At 41.8% G+C, this 20259-nt stretch overlaps 3 protein-coding genes and 1 long non-coding RNA gene across 4 annotated transcripts; 2 read left to right on the top strand and 2 right to left on the bottom strand.

Annotated features, from left to right (window-relative positions):
* Positions 1–3673: 3673 nt before the first annotated feature.
* LOC112487842 (uncharacterized) lies at positions 3674–4284 on the bottom strand. Its single transcript, XR_003051321.1, has 2 exons — positions 4144–4284; positions 3674–3996 (listed from the first exon to the last, which is right to left on the bottom strand). It is a non-coding gene; the product is annotated as an uncharacterized LOC112487842 (long non-coding RNA).
* Positions 4285–4288: 4 nt separating this feature from the next.
* On the bottom strand, positions 4289–11984 carry ccdc171 (coiled-coil domain containing 171; the record flags this gene model as incomplete). The annotated part of the gene is made up of 21 exons (XM_017031399.2): positions 11856–11984; positions 10911–11053; positions 10554–10710; positions 10315–10465; positions 9923–10092; positions 9716–9832; positions 9559–9633; positions 9061–9221; positions 8830–8968; positions 8428–8515; positions 8237–8352; positions 7750–7839; positions 7492–7662; positions 7085–7252; positions 6617–6751; positions 5700–6126; positions 5198–5308; positions 4944–5110; positions 4696–4839; positions 4368–4553; positions 4289–4301 (listed from the first exon to the last, which is right to left on the bottom strand). Coding segments are annotated over exons 2-21 (2905 nt in total), but the record flags the coding sequence as incomplete, so codon positions are not given.
* wdr55 (WD repeat domain 55) lies at positions 11967–13970 on the top strand. The gene is made up of 4 exons (XM_008324985.3): positions 11967–12538; positions 12658–12764; positions 12888–13157; positions 13236–13970. Exons 1-4 carry the CDS (start codon positions 11987–11989, stop codon positions 13564–13566), a joined length of 1260 nt encoding a protein of 419 aa, XP_008323207.1. The 5' UTR covers positions 11967–11986; the 3' UTR covers positions 13567–13970.
* A 943-nt stretch (positions 13971–14913) lies between these two features.
* On the top strand, positions 14914–20253 carry LOC103390124 (hepatoma-derived growth factor-related protein 2-like; the record flags this gene model as incomplete). Its single annotated transcript, XM_017031394.2, has 10 exons — positions 14914–15069; positions 16013–16158; positions 16297–16361; positions 16442–16577; positions 16775–17161; positions 17249–17455; positions 17961–17997; positions 18099–19168; positions 19298–19404; positions 19485–20253. Coding segments are annotated over exons 2-10 (2862 nt in total), but the record flags the coding sequence as incomplete, so codon positions are not given.
* Between the last annotated feature and the right edge of the window lie 6 nt (positions 20254–20259).

Raw genomic sequence — 20259 nt, 5'->3', positions numbered from 1 at the left:
TTACATTTGTAGTTTTTGAGGGGAGTTTGGCTAACATTTACCTGTTTCTGGGCTTCTTTTTTTTTACTTTTAGGAATATTTCGATGATATTTGACTATTTTATCTTCAAATGCTTTTTCCTCCACACCTTATTTAACATATTTGTCTTGGAGTTTAATGAAACTCTTGGCAGTTTTTTAGAAAATAACAATATATAGTTGGATATCTTAAAAGAAAATTCTATATATCTACCTTAGGAACATCGTGTTCATCATAGTTGAGAAATGTCCTCACAAACATTTGACAGTAGGATTTAAAATAGCTTCCCTTTGTATACAAACTTTCAATATATTTACTTAAGATTCACTTTAGCAGTAGACGTGACCAATGGCTGTTTGAGTTTTTTTTTGTTTGTTTTTTACTAATTTTGTTTTGCCAAAGTTTTCAGGACTTCATGTTTATGTCCTTGGTCTTTTTGTTGCTCCGTCTCTTTGTCCCTGCCCTGAGGAAGGGTTCCCCTCTGTGAGGATGGTTCCTCCCTGAGGATCAGATTGAATCAAGGCGACAGTGGGTAACCACAGACACACACCCTCAGACAAGGTTAAACTAATTTCCACAGTTTGTTTCTGAGTTGTGAACACAACAGAACCAGAGCCTCCAGCAGGGACAGGAGAGAAAGACACATTTCAGCCACTAGTCACGATAACTTCGCAATAATGTTTTAAACGATGTGTTGACACCTCAGTCCTCACTGTAAGACATTTTCAACATTCTCTTCCACACGCTCCCTCCAACGTCCACAGAGAACAAGTATTCATTCAGTTCAGAGGGTCACAGGCGCTACTGGTCCACTGCTGCCTCCTGTGGTCGGTTTGTGAAAATAAGTAATAGAAGCTTCTACTGGTCCAAAAAATGTTGTTTTTTTGTTTGTCTTTTTTTGTTTTTTTGTTTTGTATAGAAAAGTAAGATGTTTGTAATTGTTGATCACTGTTGTTCTGATATGAGGTGACCCGGATCTCTCTCTCACACACACACACACACACACACAGGAGGACAGGAGGTGGTACTGAACGTGTCCTCTTGAGAGGTTTGGTTGCGTAAGTGTGTCAGTAAGCGACGGTGATAATTTCACACACAAAGAGACAAACACACACACACACACACACACACGCAAACGTTCCAGTATCACATTATTATTATTGTCTGATATTCTCATTAAAACGACATCAAAACGGAAAGAAAGAGTCCATCAGTTCCCAGCAGACACACACACACACACACACACACACACACACACACACAGCCTGTCCAACAACCATACCTTCACTCTGTGAGTGTGTGTGTGTGTGTGTGTGTGTCAGACCAACAATATTTGAAACTTTTCAGGTCGCTTCATCTCAAAGTTAATCTATATATGTTTTCTATTTTTTACATGTGAGAGTCTTAGAGTAGACACTAGGGGGAGCTGGACAAAAGAACGTTCTGGAACAATGGTCTGTGTAAGAGGAGGAATTCAGTCACTGGAAGGAAAACTGAACAAGTTTCTTATCATTTAAGATAAAAAAGTGTTTCTGTGGTTTTTTCTTCTACTGAACAGTTTTATTTTCTTTAACAATAAATCGTCGTGTCTCTCACACTTATGATCGTAGAAAGATGGAGGACTTGGAACTCCCTACTCCCCTTTTCAAATTCAAGGCCCGCGGTCCAGATCCAGCCTGTTGGGTCACTGTGTATGGGCCACGAGATAAAGACACAAAGTTGCTGTACAATTAAAAACTAGGCCAAGCAACACAAAACGAGGGGAACAAAGATCACGATTCTTGTGGGTCTGGGTTTATAAGGAGTAGCAGTGTGTGAGTGTGTGTCCTTTAACAACGTCTCTCCCTCGTCTCTTTTTCTGTCATTTGTCGCCACAAACGTCCTTTAGCTTCTAAGGAGCAGCAAGTGAATTTTACATGACACAAAAATCTCTCTGTGTGTCTGTGTGTCTGTGTGTCTGTGTCTGTGTGTGTGTGTGTCTGTGTGTGTGTGTCTGTGTGTCTGTGTGTGTGTGTCTGTGTGTATGTGCGCTCTACTTGACTCCGCCCCTCAGAATGTGCACGCTCCTGTATGAGAGAGCTCCCTCCTACTTCGTATCTGTGTCACTGCAGCGAGTCAGAGAGTCTTTGTTGAGCATCCAACTTGGCATCACCGCGTCCCTGCAGAGACGTGTGTGTGTGTGTGTGTGTCACAGGTGAAACTTAGAGATAAAACGTAAAGTTTCTGATCTGAAACCATCGGTAAATATTCATAAGGACAGAAGACAGGATGAGGACATGTCTCATCTATTTATTATGTTTTTCTTCTGATTCATTCGCAGTCATTGGACAGCTTGAACCACCAGGTGGCGGAGTTCATATCTACAGATATCAAAATGTTTTGGGGAAAAAAATGTGTGTTTTGTCCCTTAGGGCCACCGTAGTAGAGGCTTCATACCTGACTGAGCATATATGTGCTAACATATTTGAAACGCTACTGTCGTACTTGATGTCTGATATATATATATATGTATATATATATTTATATATATTTGCTTTTTTTGTTGGGTTCAGAGATGCTCCCTGTCCTACCTTACTTGACATAATACTTTCATGTAAGGTCAAACTCAGGCCCGGGGGCCAAATCTGGCCCGCAGTATAATTATATTTGGCCCGCGAAATATCAAATGTGTACTAGAGTATATAGTGCCTATATATTGGCAGGATTTGCAGTATTAGCAGTGTATGGGCTATATTAGAGCACATACATTTTGTGGTTTAGTTGTTGGTCTGTGAACAAAAGATTAACATTAAAAAGGCTACAGATAAATAGACATAAGAAAGGAACACCACTGACGTGTGTTTAATTTCAACTTTAATTTCTCATGTGTTTATAATGTTACGCTTTGGTTGTTCCAGATTCAGTGTTTACACAAAACTAAAGTTTGTTTCCATATGAAAACATTTAACGTCAACAGATCTTCTGCTAAAACACCACTGGATTTGGTCACCAGGACCAGTGAGAATACTCCATCCAGGCCTGTCGGCACACATGTTATTTGTAATGTTCAAAAATGACTAAATGTTTGTTAGCTAAAGCTTTTATCTCAACAAACTGTAAATGTGTACATTTATCAAAAATATAATACAGAAGCTCTAAGGGTACACAACTTATTCAACTTAACCAAACATCATTTAAAACATCATTTTCTACTTCCTTTACTCTATCAAATATACTGTACATATAAAATCTATATATCAGTTAAACATTAAATATTTATAGTTATATTTTTATGTATATACTGTATTTACCTTTGTATTTAACATTTAGGGGAAAAGTATAAATATGGAATTTTCGGGATTTCGTGTAAAATAATTTTATTGTTTGTTTTTCTAAACAAGAAAAGTATAATTAGAAAAAGACAATTAAAATAGGCAATAAATTAGAAACTGACTTTAGATTGCACTATATCCCATTGGGCCACCAGGGGGCATTGTGGTAGTTAATTTTAGTTAAAGAACATAAGAGAGAGAACGTAAAAATGATTCTGCCGAATCAGCATTCAAATCCCGCTCAGCTTCAGGCAACGCGTGTGAGAAATAAAGTCAAAAAGCTCCAGGCTGTAACACACACACACACACACAGAGAGAGAGAGAGAGAAAGAGAGAGAAGCTGATGCAACAAAAATGTGTTTATTGTTTCTAACTTTGATCACTTTTAAAGAATTTGTGGCACACACACACACACACACACATTTTTTCATAAGGATAAAGATTGATAATGATTGTCAGCACACACTCATGTATTTAATCATTTCCATCTTCTCTCATTATTCTTGTTTTCAATTTCTTTTTCTTCATCTTTGCTGTTCTCTTCCCTTGAGTTTTGGTGCTTAATACGCAGGGGGCGTGGCTTGTGAGGGCGGGGCATGTCATTAAAGTAACGGCTGGTTTAGACTCCGCCTCCTTCCCCAAGAGACAGGCAGGTTGATGTTGGCACCTACAACAAACATCGTTGACTCGTCAATGGGAGAATCGTACACACCTTTCCCTAAATCCATTAGCACAGTAACTAGTTCTCACTGTTGGACTAGCGTTTAGCTCGTTTGTTAGCGTTTTGGCTAACTAATGCTCTCTCTGTCATCACCTGGCTTGGTTGTTTAGGGCCTCCTCAGCTCGCTGCAGTCTCTTCTCCAGCTGTTTTTTCTCCCTCTGAACAGACAGTAGGTGTTTACCCAGAATTCTTAGCGAGCGCTCTGTACGGGTCACTTGCTGGTGAGTCTCTGACTNNNCCTCTGACAGAGCCTGGAGGCAGAGGAAGTATGAGAACAGAAACAGGGACGGTGGGGGCTGTTTTTCCTTTTGTTTTACCTGTGTGACGTGGCTCATTGCTAGCTGCTGCTGCTTTGAGGTGAGGGCGCCACCTAGCTGCTGCTGCTGCTGCTGCAGCACCTGAAGACGCGATGTCTGTTCCTGGATCAGTGTCTGAGTTTCTTGTTCTCTGTTCAGAGCCTGATGCAGCTCTGAGCAAACACGGTGGAAATGCTCCAGAGAAACCTACAGAATGAACAAAGACTTTTTTGGACTGAATCTTATTTTTGTAGTGAGCTGTTTCTAAACTTTGGGGCTAATTTGAGGTATTTTGCACTAGTATTCTGTTCACGATGTTAGGGCCACATTTCAACAGTTCAGTACTTACCATCTCCCCAGTGGGATCTTTCGCCTGTACCAATCCTCTTTTCTGATTGGCTGCCTCCACCCTCAGGCTCCGCCTCTCTAACTCAGCTGAGTGCAGCCGTTGGCTGAAACGGAGGAAGTGATGTTGGAGGGTCGACACCAAGACCTGAAGTTGAAACGCCAACATCAGCAGGTGTCCAGTACAGAACCCTGTGTTACTCCACCATCATCATCGTGAATTATTCACAGCCAACTCTTTATCATTAGAACCTTTGTGTTGGACTCAGGAGGAGTGAGTTTGTCGAGGCCATGTTCCAGACGTTTGATCAGTGTGTCCTCGTTATCTTCACAGGCTGTTTCTGATTGGTCTAGGATGCGATCCATGAGGCGGGATAAAGAAGAACTAGCCGCAGCGCTGAGCTCTCGAGAGGTGGAGTCTGGTACAAACAGAACAATGTCAATACTATCAACTGCTTTTGTGAATCTGTAGCCGATGCCGTGCTGTTGAAACATAGTGTAGTTACCAGTGTGTGCTAGCGCCCTCTGCAGATCAGTCATGCAATATTTTATTGTTGTGAAGAGCTGTTTAGAGCGAAGCCAACGAGCGTCATCACGATCTGCTTCACTATGTTTTTCTTTGAAAAAAACAAAACACAGAAACGCTGTTTGTAACCAAAGATGGTTGAGTTTGAACTGGTATCTTATTTGCATTATTTTAACTGCTTTTATATTTTGTAATTTTGTTGTTTGATTCTGTGCTACATGATCTAATATTATGGCCAATGGTTGGATATTCTAGTAGTATCTTTTACTAAGTTCTTGGCTCACTGAGCTGGTTTTTGACTGGCATTTAGTTTTTTCTGCTCCTGTTTTTAGCCTTCAGTTTATTTTGACCTATATATATATATATATATATATATTTAGATATTTTACACCTGCAGTTCTCATGTTTCCTTCAGTCGCTTCTTAAGTCTGTACCTTTATGTGATTTCTTTGAACCCTTCCCTGTTGCCCATGTGAACTCACCGATTGTACAAACAGCCAAACCGGCGCCTCCTCTCTCCAGGTGAAACTTCACCGTTGTCTTCTGAGTTAACACACACCACCTCCTTACAGCCAGCACAGCACAAACACTTATCCTCCACCTTCTGATCAAACCCCTTCCTCTTGTCTTCTCCTCCTCCTTCTTGTCTCCTTCTCCTTCCAGTGCATCAGCCAGTTGTCTTACCTCCTCCTCCAGCGCCTCCCTCTCTGCTAAATGCCGGCACAATAGTCTTTTGTGTTCTCGGAGCGTTACAAACCGCTGGTGGGTGTGTTTCAATGCCCCGGCCAGCAGGGTGCAGGCTATTAGGAGAGAGGAGGAATTACCGCGGCTCTTGGAGACATAGACCCGTAGACGGCGTTCCAGGGTGGAGATGTGGTGGCGCAGGGATTCACATTGAGAGCGAGAAACCTACAACACAAAGATGGAAAATTGGAAGTATTAATATTAATGTCATGTGAAAAGCACTGAGCCAACAGTTGATGCTCCTTTCAAACCATTTAACCTCCTGGACTGAAACTTGTTAACTAACATTATGGACACTAGACCAGGATTAGCTAACTCGTTCTTCTAGCTAATGCAGCAACAGCTAAACCTAGTATCACGGACGTTAGACTTGTGGTAGTAGATAGTAGCAGTCGATGGTGACTTTCAAACGAACTCCTGTGGAGGAGATCGTCCCTGGTGAATCCAACACTTGCTAAAATCAGACTGTTTTCTGTGTCTGTCTGAACTGCTGCTGCTGTGAAGCTAAGTTTTGGTCTGTAGGGGACAGTAAAGTGATGAGTTTGTTGTCTGCTATCATGGGACCAGGGTTGAGACAACTGACAGTTGTGCTAACTCAGCTCTGATCACCTCTGTCTCTGGAGGACAAGAGACGACGGAGACGAGATGTTCTTACCTGCAGCTTCTGGCTCCAGGCGTCTTCTCTCCTCCTCACGCTCTCCTCCAGATGGGAGAACGCTCGCTGCTGGTGGCACTGCAGCTCACGCATGCATGCGCTCTTTTTATCATTCACAGCCTGAAGATTTGAAATCTACAAAAAGGAGGAAGAGATAAAAAAAAACTTTAGATTATAAATGTGTAGCAGAATTTTCACTTTTGAGTGTTTTTCTTCCAAGATGACATCACTCACACACAAATACTTACTGAATATTTCAATAATCAAGACTAATGCTAAATGCTAATTAGCAAATTAAGAAGCAGCAAGCATGCTAATAATACTTTCAAGGGAGTATACATTATATATGTATGTATTTATCTATCTAGCTATCTACATACATCCTGTACACGGTGTATCGTGGCTAATGTAGCCGCTGCTAACAACTCTGTTTAGCACCAACAGTACCCTGTTCTGACTAGACCTCACCTCCTCCTTAGCCTTCTGCAGGTCGGCTGTCTGCTGGTCCACGTGTTCACTGATGACATCACACAGCTCCTTCCAGGTGAAGTTACCAAGGATACTGTGTGGCGGACCTATGAGGACGCAGCCAGCTAGGAGGCGCTGGTACAGACAGTAGAGGAAAGAGAGTCGGACCTGGGGAAGGGAGATATCACAGGAGATATCACAGAGAGGGGACATAATCAGGCCTCAGACCCACTGCTTAGCTATGAACACATAGCTGAGGCTTTTGTTTTGAACAGGCATCCAAGACTTTTATTTTGAAGTTTTAAAAACCAGTTTTAAACCTCAGAGGAACACAGAATATACTGGATACCAGTGGGGACAGCAGAAAAAGAAAGACTAAATATTGAACAATTTAACAGAGACATCACCTTTGACTCTTCCTCAAAGTCCTGTCTTGTCTTCTTAACCTCTCTTGCTCTCTCCTCCCTCTCTCTTTGCAGTTCCTCCTCCAGACGGTGACTCTGTGTCGACCAATCAGAGCTCTCCTGTCGCAGACGTTTCACTTCTTCCTCAAGTTGCACCAGAGCCTCCTGAGATTTCTGAGGACGACAGCACACGTCCCGTTATCCATTCCAACAGGTTCTGGCTTCCTGGTCCTTACTGACCTGGAACAGGTGAATCTTTACCTGTATGTGTGCGGACTGATCTGAAGTCAGCTGCTGCAGCGTCTGGTTCTCCTGCTGCAGCCTCTCTGACAGCAACACCTGATCCTGGATCTACCAGAGATTTAAAAGTCAGCATGCCATAAATGATAAAAACACTAGTGGTTTTTAACCCACTCACTCTTTTTCACTAATGTCAATTTAAAAAATGACCAATTTTATCTCACAGGGATACAGCAGCTGCAGGTCCACTGCTGCCCCTGGTGGCCCTGTCGTGCCACTAAGATAAATCTGAACAAAAGAGTCTTAGAGCAGAAGTTGAAAATAAAACATTTAAACCGTAGGTTGAGACAGCCTTAGATCAGCAACTGCTGTGTACCTGTGGGCTAACATCACTAACTCTGACTTTGGTGTTGGAGAAGAAATCGTTTCTAAACTTCAGTTTACATCCAGCTGTGAACTGTGTCTCTCTGCTCTAATGTGAGGTCTGGAACACAAACAGGATGTTGACCTGCTCCTCTGTTTCCTCCAGACGCTGCTCAGATGCAGCCAGCGTTGTCTTCAGCGCCCGCAGAGCTTCAGACGGAGGACTGGGCTTCCCATCATGCACTGCAGCAGGACTACAGCCTGTAGATATGTTGTGAGAGGTGAAGTGAAGCTGCACCTGTGTGTGTGTGTGTGTGTGTGTGTTTACACACTTACCTGAGAGTCTGTGATGTCTGAGTGCTTCTACGATCTGCTGGACGAAGGTGGCGTAAAGATCTTCAGTATCACGTCTGATCTTCGCAGCCTAAATATGCAACAAAAATAATGAGATTTAGTTATTTGACAGAACGAACAAAGGAACTTGAGAGTGTAAAAGAACATCTTCAGAAATACAGCAAAAAGAGCAAATAATATCCAATGGATAGCCGTTAGCGTAGCTCACCATTCAACCATGTCGTGTTAAATCATATTTAAGATGAGAAAACCCAAAGTAGGTCTTCAAAAATAGCTCAACACAACACATAACTAAAGGTTAGTCTTTAAGTAACTAAAAGCTAGCCAAAAATAATGTGTGTGTGTGCAGATGTGTGTATTTGTGTGTATTTGTGTATGTGTTACCTGCTCTAGTAATAACCGCGTGTCTTCGTGTCTTTTCACTTCCTCCTCCAGTTTCTCTGAAAGCTCAGAGTTTCTCCTCTTCTCTGCTTCTGAAGCTGCGCTGAGGTGAGATTTATACTGTTCGTACTCCGTCTGCAGCCTACACACACCATCAGATGAATTAAGAAAGTTCCAGGACATACAAATCTGTCATTTCAGCTCAGGTCAGTCAAGGTTGTTGTGTTTGCTCACTGCTCTAGAGCGCCCTCACAGCTGCTGCTCCTCTCTCTCTCCAGGTTGTAGGCTCTCTCCACCTCCCTGAACTGCACCCTCAGCAGCTCCAGGCTGCATTGCGCCTCCTGCTGACCGGAGCACTCCAACACCAGTGCAGCCTCAAGGTCTCTCACTCGCAGCTAATGGAACACAAAATTAGTTTGGTTTTATCACACATAACTACAACCAAAATGATAGACACAAAGATTAGTTATAGTTCACTGCAAAACAAAACAAAATTAACAAAAGTAGAATCAGAACAGGTGAGAAAAGCCAAGAAAAGGACTAAATCAAACAGCCAGAAAGCAGCCAAACTATTTGTCAAAAACAAAAATGACCCAAAACTAGTTAACATTTCAGGAGAAAATTTAGCTTTATTTTGGCTAATTAAGTACTAACAGCTAGCAAACCCCAGCTTTGATAACGTTCAGATGTTACAGATTATCTCTGTGTGACCTAAAGAAGTTCACCCCCGACCTTTGTCTCCAGGTGAGCTCCTCGCTCCGCCTCCAGACTGGACTCGAGAGCCCTGAGCCGTTGCTCTGCCTCCTGCTGGTGGCACAGAGAACAGAAGGTTACAGTACAGATGTTAATAACCTCCTCACTGGACCTGCTGCATTCTCCTCCCTCTCACCTCCTTTTCCCTCCTGCTGGTGTCGTGGCTCTCCCTCAGCTTTTTCAGCTTCTCCTCCTGTTGTCTCTGCAACTCCTCCATCCTCCGGTGTAGCTCCTGCAGAGCCTCCTCCTGCTCCTAACCACAGAAGTCACACCCTCACAGCTTTATTTGTATGTGTGCAAGTGTGTGTGTTTTTTCCAAGTGTGTGTGTGTGTGTGTGTTAACCTGCAGAATCCTCTGTCGTTGTCTGTTTTCAGAGCTGAGGCTCTGGATCAGTTTGTCTCGTTTCTCCACTTCCTGCTGCAAAGCATGCTGGTCCTCTTCCCGAGACCGATGCATGATTTCCAGAACCTTCTGCAGCTCCTGTACAGTCTGCTGCAGCTGTGTTACTCTCTCTGACAACAAACACACACAGATCCAAGGGTAAATTCAAGAACTTTCCAGAACAATTTTTCTTATCTTTGGTTCTTGTGAACCTTCATTCTTTTGCCAACTGTTTAGCTTTGTCTGCTCTCTTGGTTATATTTCAGTATCTTTCTGCTCAACTCAAGCTGATGTATTTTATATTTAAATGATAGAATAAAAATGTTGTGTAAGTTTGTGTTTGATGTGAGTACCTGTCAACAACTGCTTGTCTCTCCTCAGCTCTGTGACCTGGGTTGACTCTCTCTGACTTGCCGCTAGCTGATACTGAAGCTCCGCCCTCTGAGCTTCACCTCGCTCCACCAATGACCTCAGGCGAGTCAGCTCCGTCTCCAACACACACACCTGACACACACACACACACCACCCATAACGCTTTGTGCTGTTGTGGCTTTAAACTTTCTGTTGGACAGAACCGTTCTCTGTGCCTCACCTCCTGGTTGTGTCTGGACGTCACCTCCAGTTTATCCTTCTCCAGCTGATTCACCCTCCACCTCATCAATTCCACCTCCTCACTCCAACCTGCACCTCCTGTCTCTCCTTTATGTCCTCCCTTCTTCTTTTCTGGGCTTATGGGCGTCTGGGTCGACCTGGGGCAGAAAATAAGGGGGACATTTTTTAAAAGTCCAACACCAAATTCAACAGAGCGGATCATCAAGGCAGCCGTTGATCAAGTCTGTGATTTTCTATAATAGCTCTGGTAGACCACTTCATGCAGTCAAGAAACAACCTTGATTTATATCCCATTAAACTGTGTCGTACTATAACATATTATATGTTGATCCCTCACCTCATACCAGTGACCGCGGACACCGGGTCTTTTCTCCGGGACTCAGCTCTGGTGAGCCGGCTTTCCCCTCGTTGGCCCCGGCCAGAGAGTCTCCTCGTCTCCGCTGGCTCGGTTTGCATCTTCGCTTCTTTGGGCAAACGTCCCTGGTAAATTTTATGTAAGATGCTGGTAAATAATGTTGGTTTAAAACGGAAGGGGTGTGTCTGCTGCCTGGCTGCTGTTGCCTTGTCTTCGTATACAAACACGCCCAGCAAAACGGTGTCTTATAAAATAAATTAAAAAATGTTTTTTCAGCGATACATATACGAAAGTCCTCCGTAAATCGGCATCATACAAATCGATAAAGGCTTCTTCACAATTTGTATTGGTTAAAGCATTGATCGTTTCATCTGGGGAGTATAAACAACAGTCTACATATTATCAAAACTGTCACATATAAAACATGTCCGTTCTATTACATGTTAATCCGATTTGCCGATTTAAAACAACTGCTACAAGTCAGTGAAGAAACTGATTTATTTAATAACGCATTAATATAGACGACCCTGATCAAATTTACTACTGAATCTGGATTACGTGGAACGACATAGATATCAGGATTACAAACATCGACTAACTTTCCCCCAGAGCTAATTCATATTTGGATGTTTTTGTAAGACACACATTAGCCGAATTATTCCGAGAGAGAAGTCGTATCAATTAAAACATGAATCTATGGTAATAACGCATTTGTACTGGTGTTTGTCTCGCCTCATTTTTAAATGGTATATTTTGCCAAAGGGATCGTGCATTCTTTTCCAAATGCGCTTTCACGCAAACATTGTTTAACGTGATTTGAACGAGAAGTTAAATAAATACACATTTCAATTAATGGAAGAACTATAAGAAATGAAATAAAAAAACAACAAAACAACAGAACCACATAGAGTTTAGAAACTTCCTCACCTCAACATTTGATCCGGAGCGGTTTGAAAACGACACAAGCTTTGCCGTCTATGTCGTCACTTCCGTCTAACGACCAGCTTCGCTGGCTCTGCCGAAATTTCTAGTGTAGAAGAAGAAAAAAGCAAAACATCATGGCTGCGCCCGTGGAACACGCTGTATCTGTGACCACGACGACAGACACGGACAAAATAGAACTATCAGAAACGCCCGATGGCCCAGAATCACCAGCTCCAGAGTCCTCAGGTCAGGTTTCGGGTCCAGAAAATGATGACGACGAAGAGGCGAACGGAGGCGAATCTCTAGCGCCGCGGGTCCGAGACACCCCGCAGGATATACGGCTGGAGGCGATTGCCAACACGGTGGCGCTGCACCCGAGCCGAGATCTTCTGGTGTGTGGGGATGTAGACGGGGACGTGTACGCCTTCTCCTACTCTTGTACAGAGGGTGAGAACCGGGAACTGTGGTCCTCAGGGCATCACCTCAAGTCCTGTCGTCAGGTGCGCTTCGCAGAGGACGGACTGAAGCTGTATACTGTGTCCCGGGACAAGTCCGTGCATCTGATGGACGTAGAGCAGGGAAAGCTGGTCACCAGGATCCGAGGGGCCCATTCTGCCCCAATCAACAGCCTGCTGCTGGTGGACGAGAACATCCTGGCAACTGGAGACGACGGAGGAACAATGAAGGTCTGGACTTAGATCAGATTTTGACAGATGTAAGGGCTTCAAATGAGTGGGCAAAAAAAACCAAAACAGAGAATGTTCTCTCACTATCAACCTGCTTTGGTCTCTGTTTGTGTCCAAAGGTGTGGGACATGAGGAAAGGGACGGCCATCATGGACCTGAAACATCATGATGATTACATTAGTGACATCGCCGTAGACCAGGCTAAGAGGATTCTTTTAACAGCCAGGTAACATCATCGAAGAAATGTATCCCAACCAAACTCACTGTTGACTGGTCAGTGGCTTGTCACTGACTTTGAAATTGAACATTTAATTTGAAACTTGTTTTTGAACTCTGTGTTTATTAACAGTGGTGACGGGACTATGGGTGTCTTCAACATTAAGAGACGTCGGTTTGAGCTTCTGTCGGAGCCCCAGAGTGGTGATCTGACTTCAGTGGTGTTAATGAAGTATGGAAAGAAGGTGGTTTGTGGTTCCAGCGAAGGGACTATGTACATCTTCAACTGGAATGGATTTGGAGCTACAAGCGATAGATTTGCTGTCAAGGCAGAGTCCTTGGATTGCATGGTTCCTGTCACAAACAACATCGTGTGCACAGCCTCCATGGATGGGTATATTCGGTGAGTTGAATTATTAAAACAGTGTTGTTGTGTTGTTGTTTGTCCCATTTAAACCAAATGTTTCCATTTCCCCACCAGAGCCATCAACATCCTGCCAAACAGGGTTATCGGCTGCATCGGGCAGCATGTTGGGGAACCCATCGAAGAGATCGCCAAGTCCTGGGACTCTCGCTTCCTAGTTAGCTCTGGTCATGACCAACTCATCAAGTTCTGGGATATTTCTGCTTTGCCTAAAACGACTGTCAACGAATACCGCAAGAGGAAGAAGAAAGACGGACGCATGAAGTCTCTGACTAAGAAGGCTCATGGAGACAATGACTTTTTCTCAGGACTCATGGACGAGAGTGAGAAGAAAGATGAAGAAGAAGAGGAGGAGGAGGATAGTGAGAGTGATAGTGGCAGCGATTAAACCCGTAGTTTCACTTAGATAAACTTTACTTTGTATTAAAACTCTCACTCCCTAGTTTGATTGTTTGTATTGAATGGCATTATGGACAAAACAGGTTGGAACTGGCCTTGTAGTTCCTACAAGCTTTGTATCAATTTGTTAGACAAGCTGAAATATACACAAACCTTCTATTTTGTTGTTGTCCTTGTAACTGTGGTGGCTGGTTGTCCTTGCATAATTGATAGTTACCAGCTAACTAGTAAGTGCCACAGCAAATCAGATAATTGAGATGTTGGCAGTATCTCAATGGTGAGTTGTGTAAATGGCATGAAATGTCATGTACATGTTCCTCAATTTGTATTGAGTCAAATAGATTTTTTCATTGTGCAAAAAGGTATATTTATAAAAGAAACACTTAATCCATATGTGCACCTTTCTCTTTCTCTCTTTCTCTCTCTTTTTTTTTACAATAGCTCTCTCTCTCTCTTTTTAATTTTTTTTACAATATCTATAGTAAAATTGCTTGAAAACCTGATTGAACAACTGTTACTCCTGGTTTAGTCCTGAAGACAGGGCTGCAGTTTGTGGATGTTTTGATTTATCTTAGCAGCCAAAATGCATCAAACTTGTTTGTTGGTTCCATAGTGTGGTGGTTAGTGTGCCTGACTCTGAAGCAGAGAGTCCTGGTTTTGGTTCCCAGAGAAACCACATGCTTGGGACAGACTGTTAACAGCATATCTGCTGGTAATGCAATAATTTCCCAAAGATGGGATTGATATGGTATAGTTTTTTTCTATTATTTTATTACGATATAAAATCATTTCAAGACCTTTTATGGTTAATACATTAATTTGACTGCAGGTAAAACCTTATAAATGATGTATTAGTGTAACAGAAATTAAATAGGTCACTGTTTTAAAAATATGCTATAAAGTATAGTAATAAATATACCATTACAAAGGCTAACAAATACAATTACATAAAATAATTCCATGAAATAAAAGGAAAAAGGTGCATGGGGGATCTTTATTCTTGTAGTTCTACGACACAAGTTATGGCTTTTTTGTCAAATGATTTAGTCCTGTAACATAATGGCCTTTCATAATAACATGGCTCATGTCTAACTTGTGACCTTTTTTCTCCTGCCAACATTATCTAGCAATATTGAAAATGAAAAATAGTTTTACTTAATTGTTAATTATTCGCACTATCGGGTCTGAAAATGAAAAATAGTTTTACTTAATTATTATTATTTTAGTTAATTATTCGCACTATCGGGTGAAACTGGTGGTAATATCGACAATAATTATAATAACATTTATTGTTGCCTTGACCCCTGCCGTTGGTTATGGGTACGTAATACTGTCGACTTCTCAACAGCAGGAAGCGGGAACGCAAACAGAGTCACGTGACACGAAGCAATATGGCAGCGACTCATTGGTAATGTCAGTTTACCAGATATTCCTTGTTGTAAAAAAGAACAGTGGACGTAGAAACTCTCCGAAAAATCCGTATTTGTTATCGGTAAGTTTTTGCATATTACTATGTCAACAAATATCTTAGAAAGTGGTGCAAACCCGCCCCATAAGCTGCCTTTCAATTGCTAAAGAGCGGCTAGCTGTGTTAGCGCTGCGTGCTAACGAAGCTGTATTTGTAAACAATGTGAGAACATGCTGCGATAAAACGAAACTGGTGATATGACGGTGTACTATCGCCTTTCCTTGTATTCTATTCATACATAACATAGAAGCAGTTGCTGTACTGTGAGGAAACGTAAACATTTTCAAGTTAACAAAAACTTAGTGTCTGCTATTGTAAATTAGTCTCATCAAAGTAGAATAAGTCTTCATTGTTATTATCTTACTATTAAAATTGAATTGCGAAACGTATCGTTTTGCACAAGTAAATCTTAAAAACATGCAAATGTGATCAGAGAAGATAATGAACGAATGCATGCAAATGTGATCAGAGAAGATAATGCAGCCTTACGAATGTAACTGCCCTTTAATCAAACAAAGAAGAAACCATCTCTGTGAGAGAGTGTGAGACCAACTCAGAGTTAGAGACTATTAGGTTTATCTTTCTTCTTCCATATGCTCTCTGAACTATGGGTAAATATATATACACTTTTATATACCAATGGTATGGCCCCCTGGGTTTTAGATTCCTTTTTGGGTCATCCAAGCTTGATTGTGTAGTATTACTCAAGGTTTTGACTAGAAACCTACTTTCAAAAAGTAGCTAAATGTTGGCTCAGAAATGACTACAAACTAGGAATGTAGTTTAAAAATCTAATATATATTTTTACACAAACTAATACAATATGTAGTGGATGTGTAAAAACATGTATTTTTGGGTGTATTTCAACATTTAAAAAAAGTGTCTTGTTACAGAAAACTGTGCACAAAGAGATACAAGTTAAGTCATTAAGTCTTCCGTCTTTAAGTTTGTCTTGTTTTTCTTCAAGGCTGTTTTCAGCTTACAGTATTATTCAGGTTGTGGGGTTTGGATTACTCTTAATTTTATAAGATGCCTGGAAAAAACAGCAACAACGTCAAAGCAGGAGACTTGGTGTTTGCCAAGATGAAGGGCTTCCCTCACTGGCCGGCCAGGGTGAATACACACTCACACACACACACGTACATATATACACAAAGTACAAACTATTACTGTTGAGGTGTAAGTTGACATGACATGAAGGTTTCACCAGAGTCACTTGTAGATATGTAGTAATTGCCTGTTTTTGTACAGATCTGTAAGTCAGAAGATGGATACAAGAAGAAAGTCCCTGTCTTCTTCTTCGGCACCCATCAGATGTATGTCATCACTGCATAAAACCATTTAATCCAGTGGTTATAATAATGAACTAAACTAACAGCTGCTGCTCTTCTCTCAGCGGTTACATCCCTCCAGACAATGTTGTCCCTTTTTTCGGCAACAAGCTAAGATATGGCAATGGTGTTCGGCTGAAAGGCTTTGAGGAAGGAATGTGGGAGATCCAGAACACTCCAGGCGTCGGCAGTAAATCCAAAGTCAGTGTTTTCCTCTCATGTTTAAGTGTATTGTCTGTGATTTTCTATGGCAGTAGAAACAGAAGCCTCTGTCTTAAAAAAGGAATTTAGATAGAGACAACATCATGAAGTCATTTTAAGTTTAATTAATTCAACCAATTGTATACATAAATTGCATACATAAATGCATTTATGTTTTCATTCTGTTTCTTGTGCAGCTTTTACAAAAAAAACCCTCACAGACTACTCCATCAAAACCAGACTCTGCTGCTAAATCTACCCCAGGAAAACCAACTTCAGCTGCTAAATCAACCCGAGCAAAACCAACTTCTTTAACAAGCACACTAGAAAAACAGAGTCCTACAGCTACACCCACCAAGCAGACATTAGCTCAGGAATCTCAACCTGGAGAACCAACCTCTGCCGCAGAAGCTGCAGAAGCCGGTGGACCTTCTGCTCAGTATCCTGCTGCTCAGACTCCAGCGCGGTCATCACTGCGATTTTCTCCAGGAAAAAAAGCTGAGTCCAGCCTAATGCCAGAAAAGGGGGCACAGGTCCCAGCAACAAGGGAGAACAGGAAGTCAGTGGGGAAAAAAAGACAGAAAGTAAGTATTTCATCTTTTTATTTTTTGACACTGAATGATGACATCACCCAACCTTAAACATCCAACACCTTTCTGTTTTTCCTTTAGATGCCAGCCAGCACATCAAAAACGACAACAGAAGAAACCAAACCTGCGGTGAAACAAACAGAAGGAGCTATTAAAGACTCCTCTGTGACAATTGAGTTCTTGGACATGAAGGAAATACTCAACCATAACAAACAAAATGTATCTACTGAAGAAGATAGAACAGCTACAGGTTCCACCTTGACCAGGAGCAGAGACACTAAAACCCAGGTAAGAAGGAAACAACTGTGACAGACAAAGGCTCAGCATTTTGTTGGTTTTTGTTTTAACTTCTCTCATAGGTGTACAATAAGGGGATGAGAAGAACACCTTCAAGAAAAGGAAACATAAAAAACAAAGTTAATTACATCCTGTTGTAATGAGTGCCTGTTCATTTAAACGGGCTGTTTGGAAAACATGGAAATGATCTGCCTTAGCATTTTCCACACTCTCTCCATCAACTTCCACGAAAATTCCCTCCAATGACCAAAACTGGAAGTGCTCATTTGAGTTTTACAGATGTTTAGCTACTCATCTTCTGAGATGGTAATTTTGGCTTCTTCTTCCAGTTTGATACATGGAACATAAACGGTCCTTGAATGGATATGATTTCTATGCGTCACTCAAACTGTTATTTAAATCAGAACTGCATTCTGCTGTTTTTGATATTCACTGTCCATTCACTAAATGTTGATAATTTATTAAAGCTTTACTAATCCTTTGGTCTTTCAAACAGCAAAGGGCGTCTGTGAGTCCATCTGTAACACTGTCAGGTAAGAATATTAAAAATGTTTTACTAACATAATTTCAGTAATTGATGATTTCACTGCTTTTCTGAATAACACTGCTGTTCTGAATCTGATTCATTTGACAGAGGAGGCACAGAGAGACAAAGAGGAGGAGACGAGGGAGGAGAATCGAGGGTTCAAGAGGAGGCGGGAAAAAGATAACGAGACAAAGTCAACTGAAAAAGTGGGGCAAAAAGGGAAGCGAAGAAAGAAACAGGATGGAGATGAAGATGGCAAGAAGTACAAGAATAGGACAGAGGAAGGGGAGAGAGAACCTGAGGAGGAGGAAGGGGCTAAGGACAGAAGAGAGGAAGAGAAGAAGGAGAGGATAGGGAAAGGAAGAAAGGGTGAGAGGAAAAGGATGAGAGTGAAAGAGGGGAAAAAGGAGAAAACAATAAACAATAAACAAAAGGAGGAAAAAAAGAAAGAAGAAATGCAGAAAAAAAGACATGTGCTGAAGAAGACAAAGATGAGGAACACAGAAAAAGAAACAAAGGGGGTGACAGAAATGAGAAGGAGAGAGGAGAAGAGCAGGGAGAACACAGAGGAGGTGAAGTTTCGGAGTGAGGAGTTAGAGGAAAAAGCAGGGGCGATAAAGGAAGAAGAGCTAAAGAAAAGGTCAATAGAGGAGGACGAGAAGGGAGGGGAACAGTCAGAAAGAAGAATGAAGGTGAGGAGAAGCAAGGAGGAGGTAGGAGGTAAAGGAAAGAAGAGAGCCAAGACGAGGAAGGAGGAGAAGCAGGTAACAGAACACACACAGGAAAATGTAAATGAAGAAATTAAAAAGAACAAGGAGGAAAGAAAAGGAAGCACAAAGTCCAGGGGCACCGAGAAGGAAACACGGGACACTAAACAGGGAGGAAAGACAGAAGAGTTCAGCAAGAGAGAGGAGGAGGCGGGGACAAAGGATAGAGAAGGAGATGCAAGAAAAGAGGTGACAAAAAGGATGCAGGACGACAAAACTGGAGAAAAGCCAAAAATGAGGAGCAGCAAGAAGCAAAGGAGGGAAACGAGAGAGGAAATGAAGGAAGGAAAGGTGGAGGGGACAGAAAAGGAGGACACGAGTAGAGTGATAAAGACAGGGTGCACAGGAGGGGATGATAAAAGATGGAGGCCAGTGGGAAGAGAGAAGAGAGAAGGTTCTCAGGACGAAGAGGTAAAACTATCTGAACTATCTCTCTCCTTCATTTTTGTTGTTTTTATACAAACATCTGAAAACAGAATGAGTGCTTGATTCCAATGAGTAAAATACTAGATAAAACCATTTTTATAATATAATGTGCAGCGACGGCGCCACCTAGCGGCCAAGAGGGATAGCGTCCTGATGTCCCTTCAAAGCCTTCTGAAGGATGGCCAGGGAGTAAAGAAGAAGGAAGCAATGAAGAGAATGTTGTAAGGAAAAAAAAACATAAAATTACACTTAAGGCAGTGGAAGATGGTTGACTGACTGTGTTTTTATTTTGTTTTTTTAGAAAAACTGAAGACATGGCTGCAAAAATAAGGAAGACAGTGGAGATGGGACGTGAAAGAAGCAAGAACACAGAGAAAGCTGGGAATGAAGCTAAGCAAGGATGTTGTATGGAAGAAGGTCGTGAGGCCCGTGAGGAAGAGAAGAAAGGTCAGGAGCTGGAGAAGCAGTCAAAAGAGACAGAAAAGAAGGAAGAGAGGAGAATAATAGGGAAGATTGTCAAAGCAACAGCTGGACAACGAACAAAAGTACTGGTGAAGACTATGATCGGAGGAGACACGACGCCCACTGAGGAGGAAACAGTAAAGAGTGATGAAAAGGTTATGAGCCAAGACACAGAGAAGGTGGCAATGGAAAAAATAAAAAACAAACCAGAGGAGAAAGATACAGAAAAGAGCAGCAAAGATGAGCAGGACAAGGATATGACTGTCAGAAAAAGGGATGAACAGAATCCTGAAAGAGCAAGAAGTGGTAAAGAGGACAAGAAGGACAAGGATCCAACAGAGAAAAAAATTGAAGACACAAAGAAAGAAAAAGGCAGGAGGCACAAGCAGGACACAGACATGATGGTGGAAATAAGTAATGATGAGAAATCAGAGAGAACCAGGACATCAAAAGAGCAGAGGAAGGACAAAAAGAAGACTGAAAAAGAAGGAAAAATACAGGAAGGTTTTTTGGAGAAAAGAAGCAGGGGAAAACCAACAACAGAAAATCAAGACACTGAGAGAACAGTGGAAACGAGTTTAAAGAATGAACAGAAACGCGAAAAAGTAAATTTG

The sequence above is a fragment of the Cynoglossus semilaevis genome, chromosome 1, assembly GCF_000523025.1.
Source record: "Cynoglossus semilaevis isolate Cse_v1.0 chromosome 1, Cse_v1.0, whole genome shotgun sequence".
Classification (NCBI taxonomy): Eukaryota; Metazoa; Chordata; class Actinopteri; order Pleuronectiformes; family Cynoglossidae; genus Cynoglossus; species Cynoglossus semilaevis.
The sequence above is the reverse complement of the archived record's forward strand: the minus strand, read 5'-3'. Positions and strand labels throughout refer to the sequence as shown.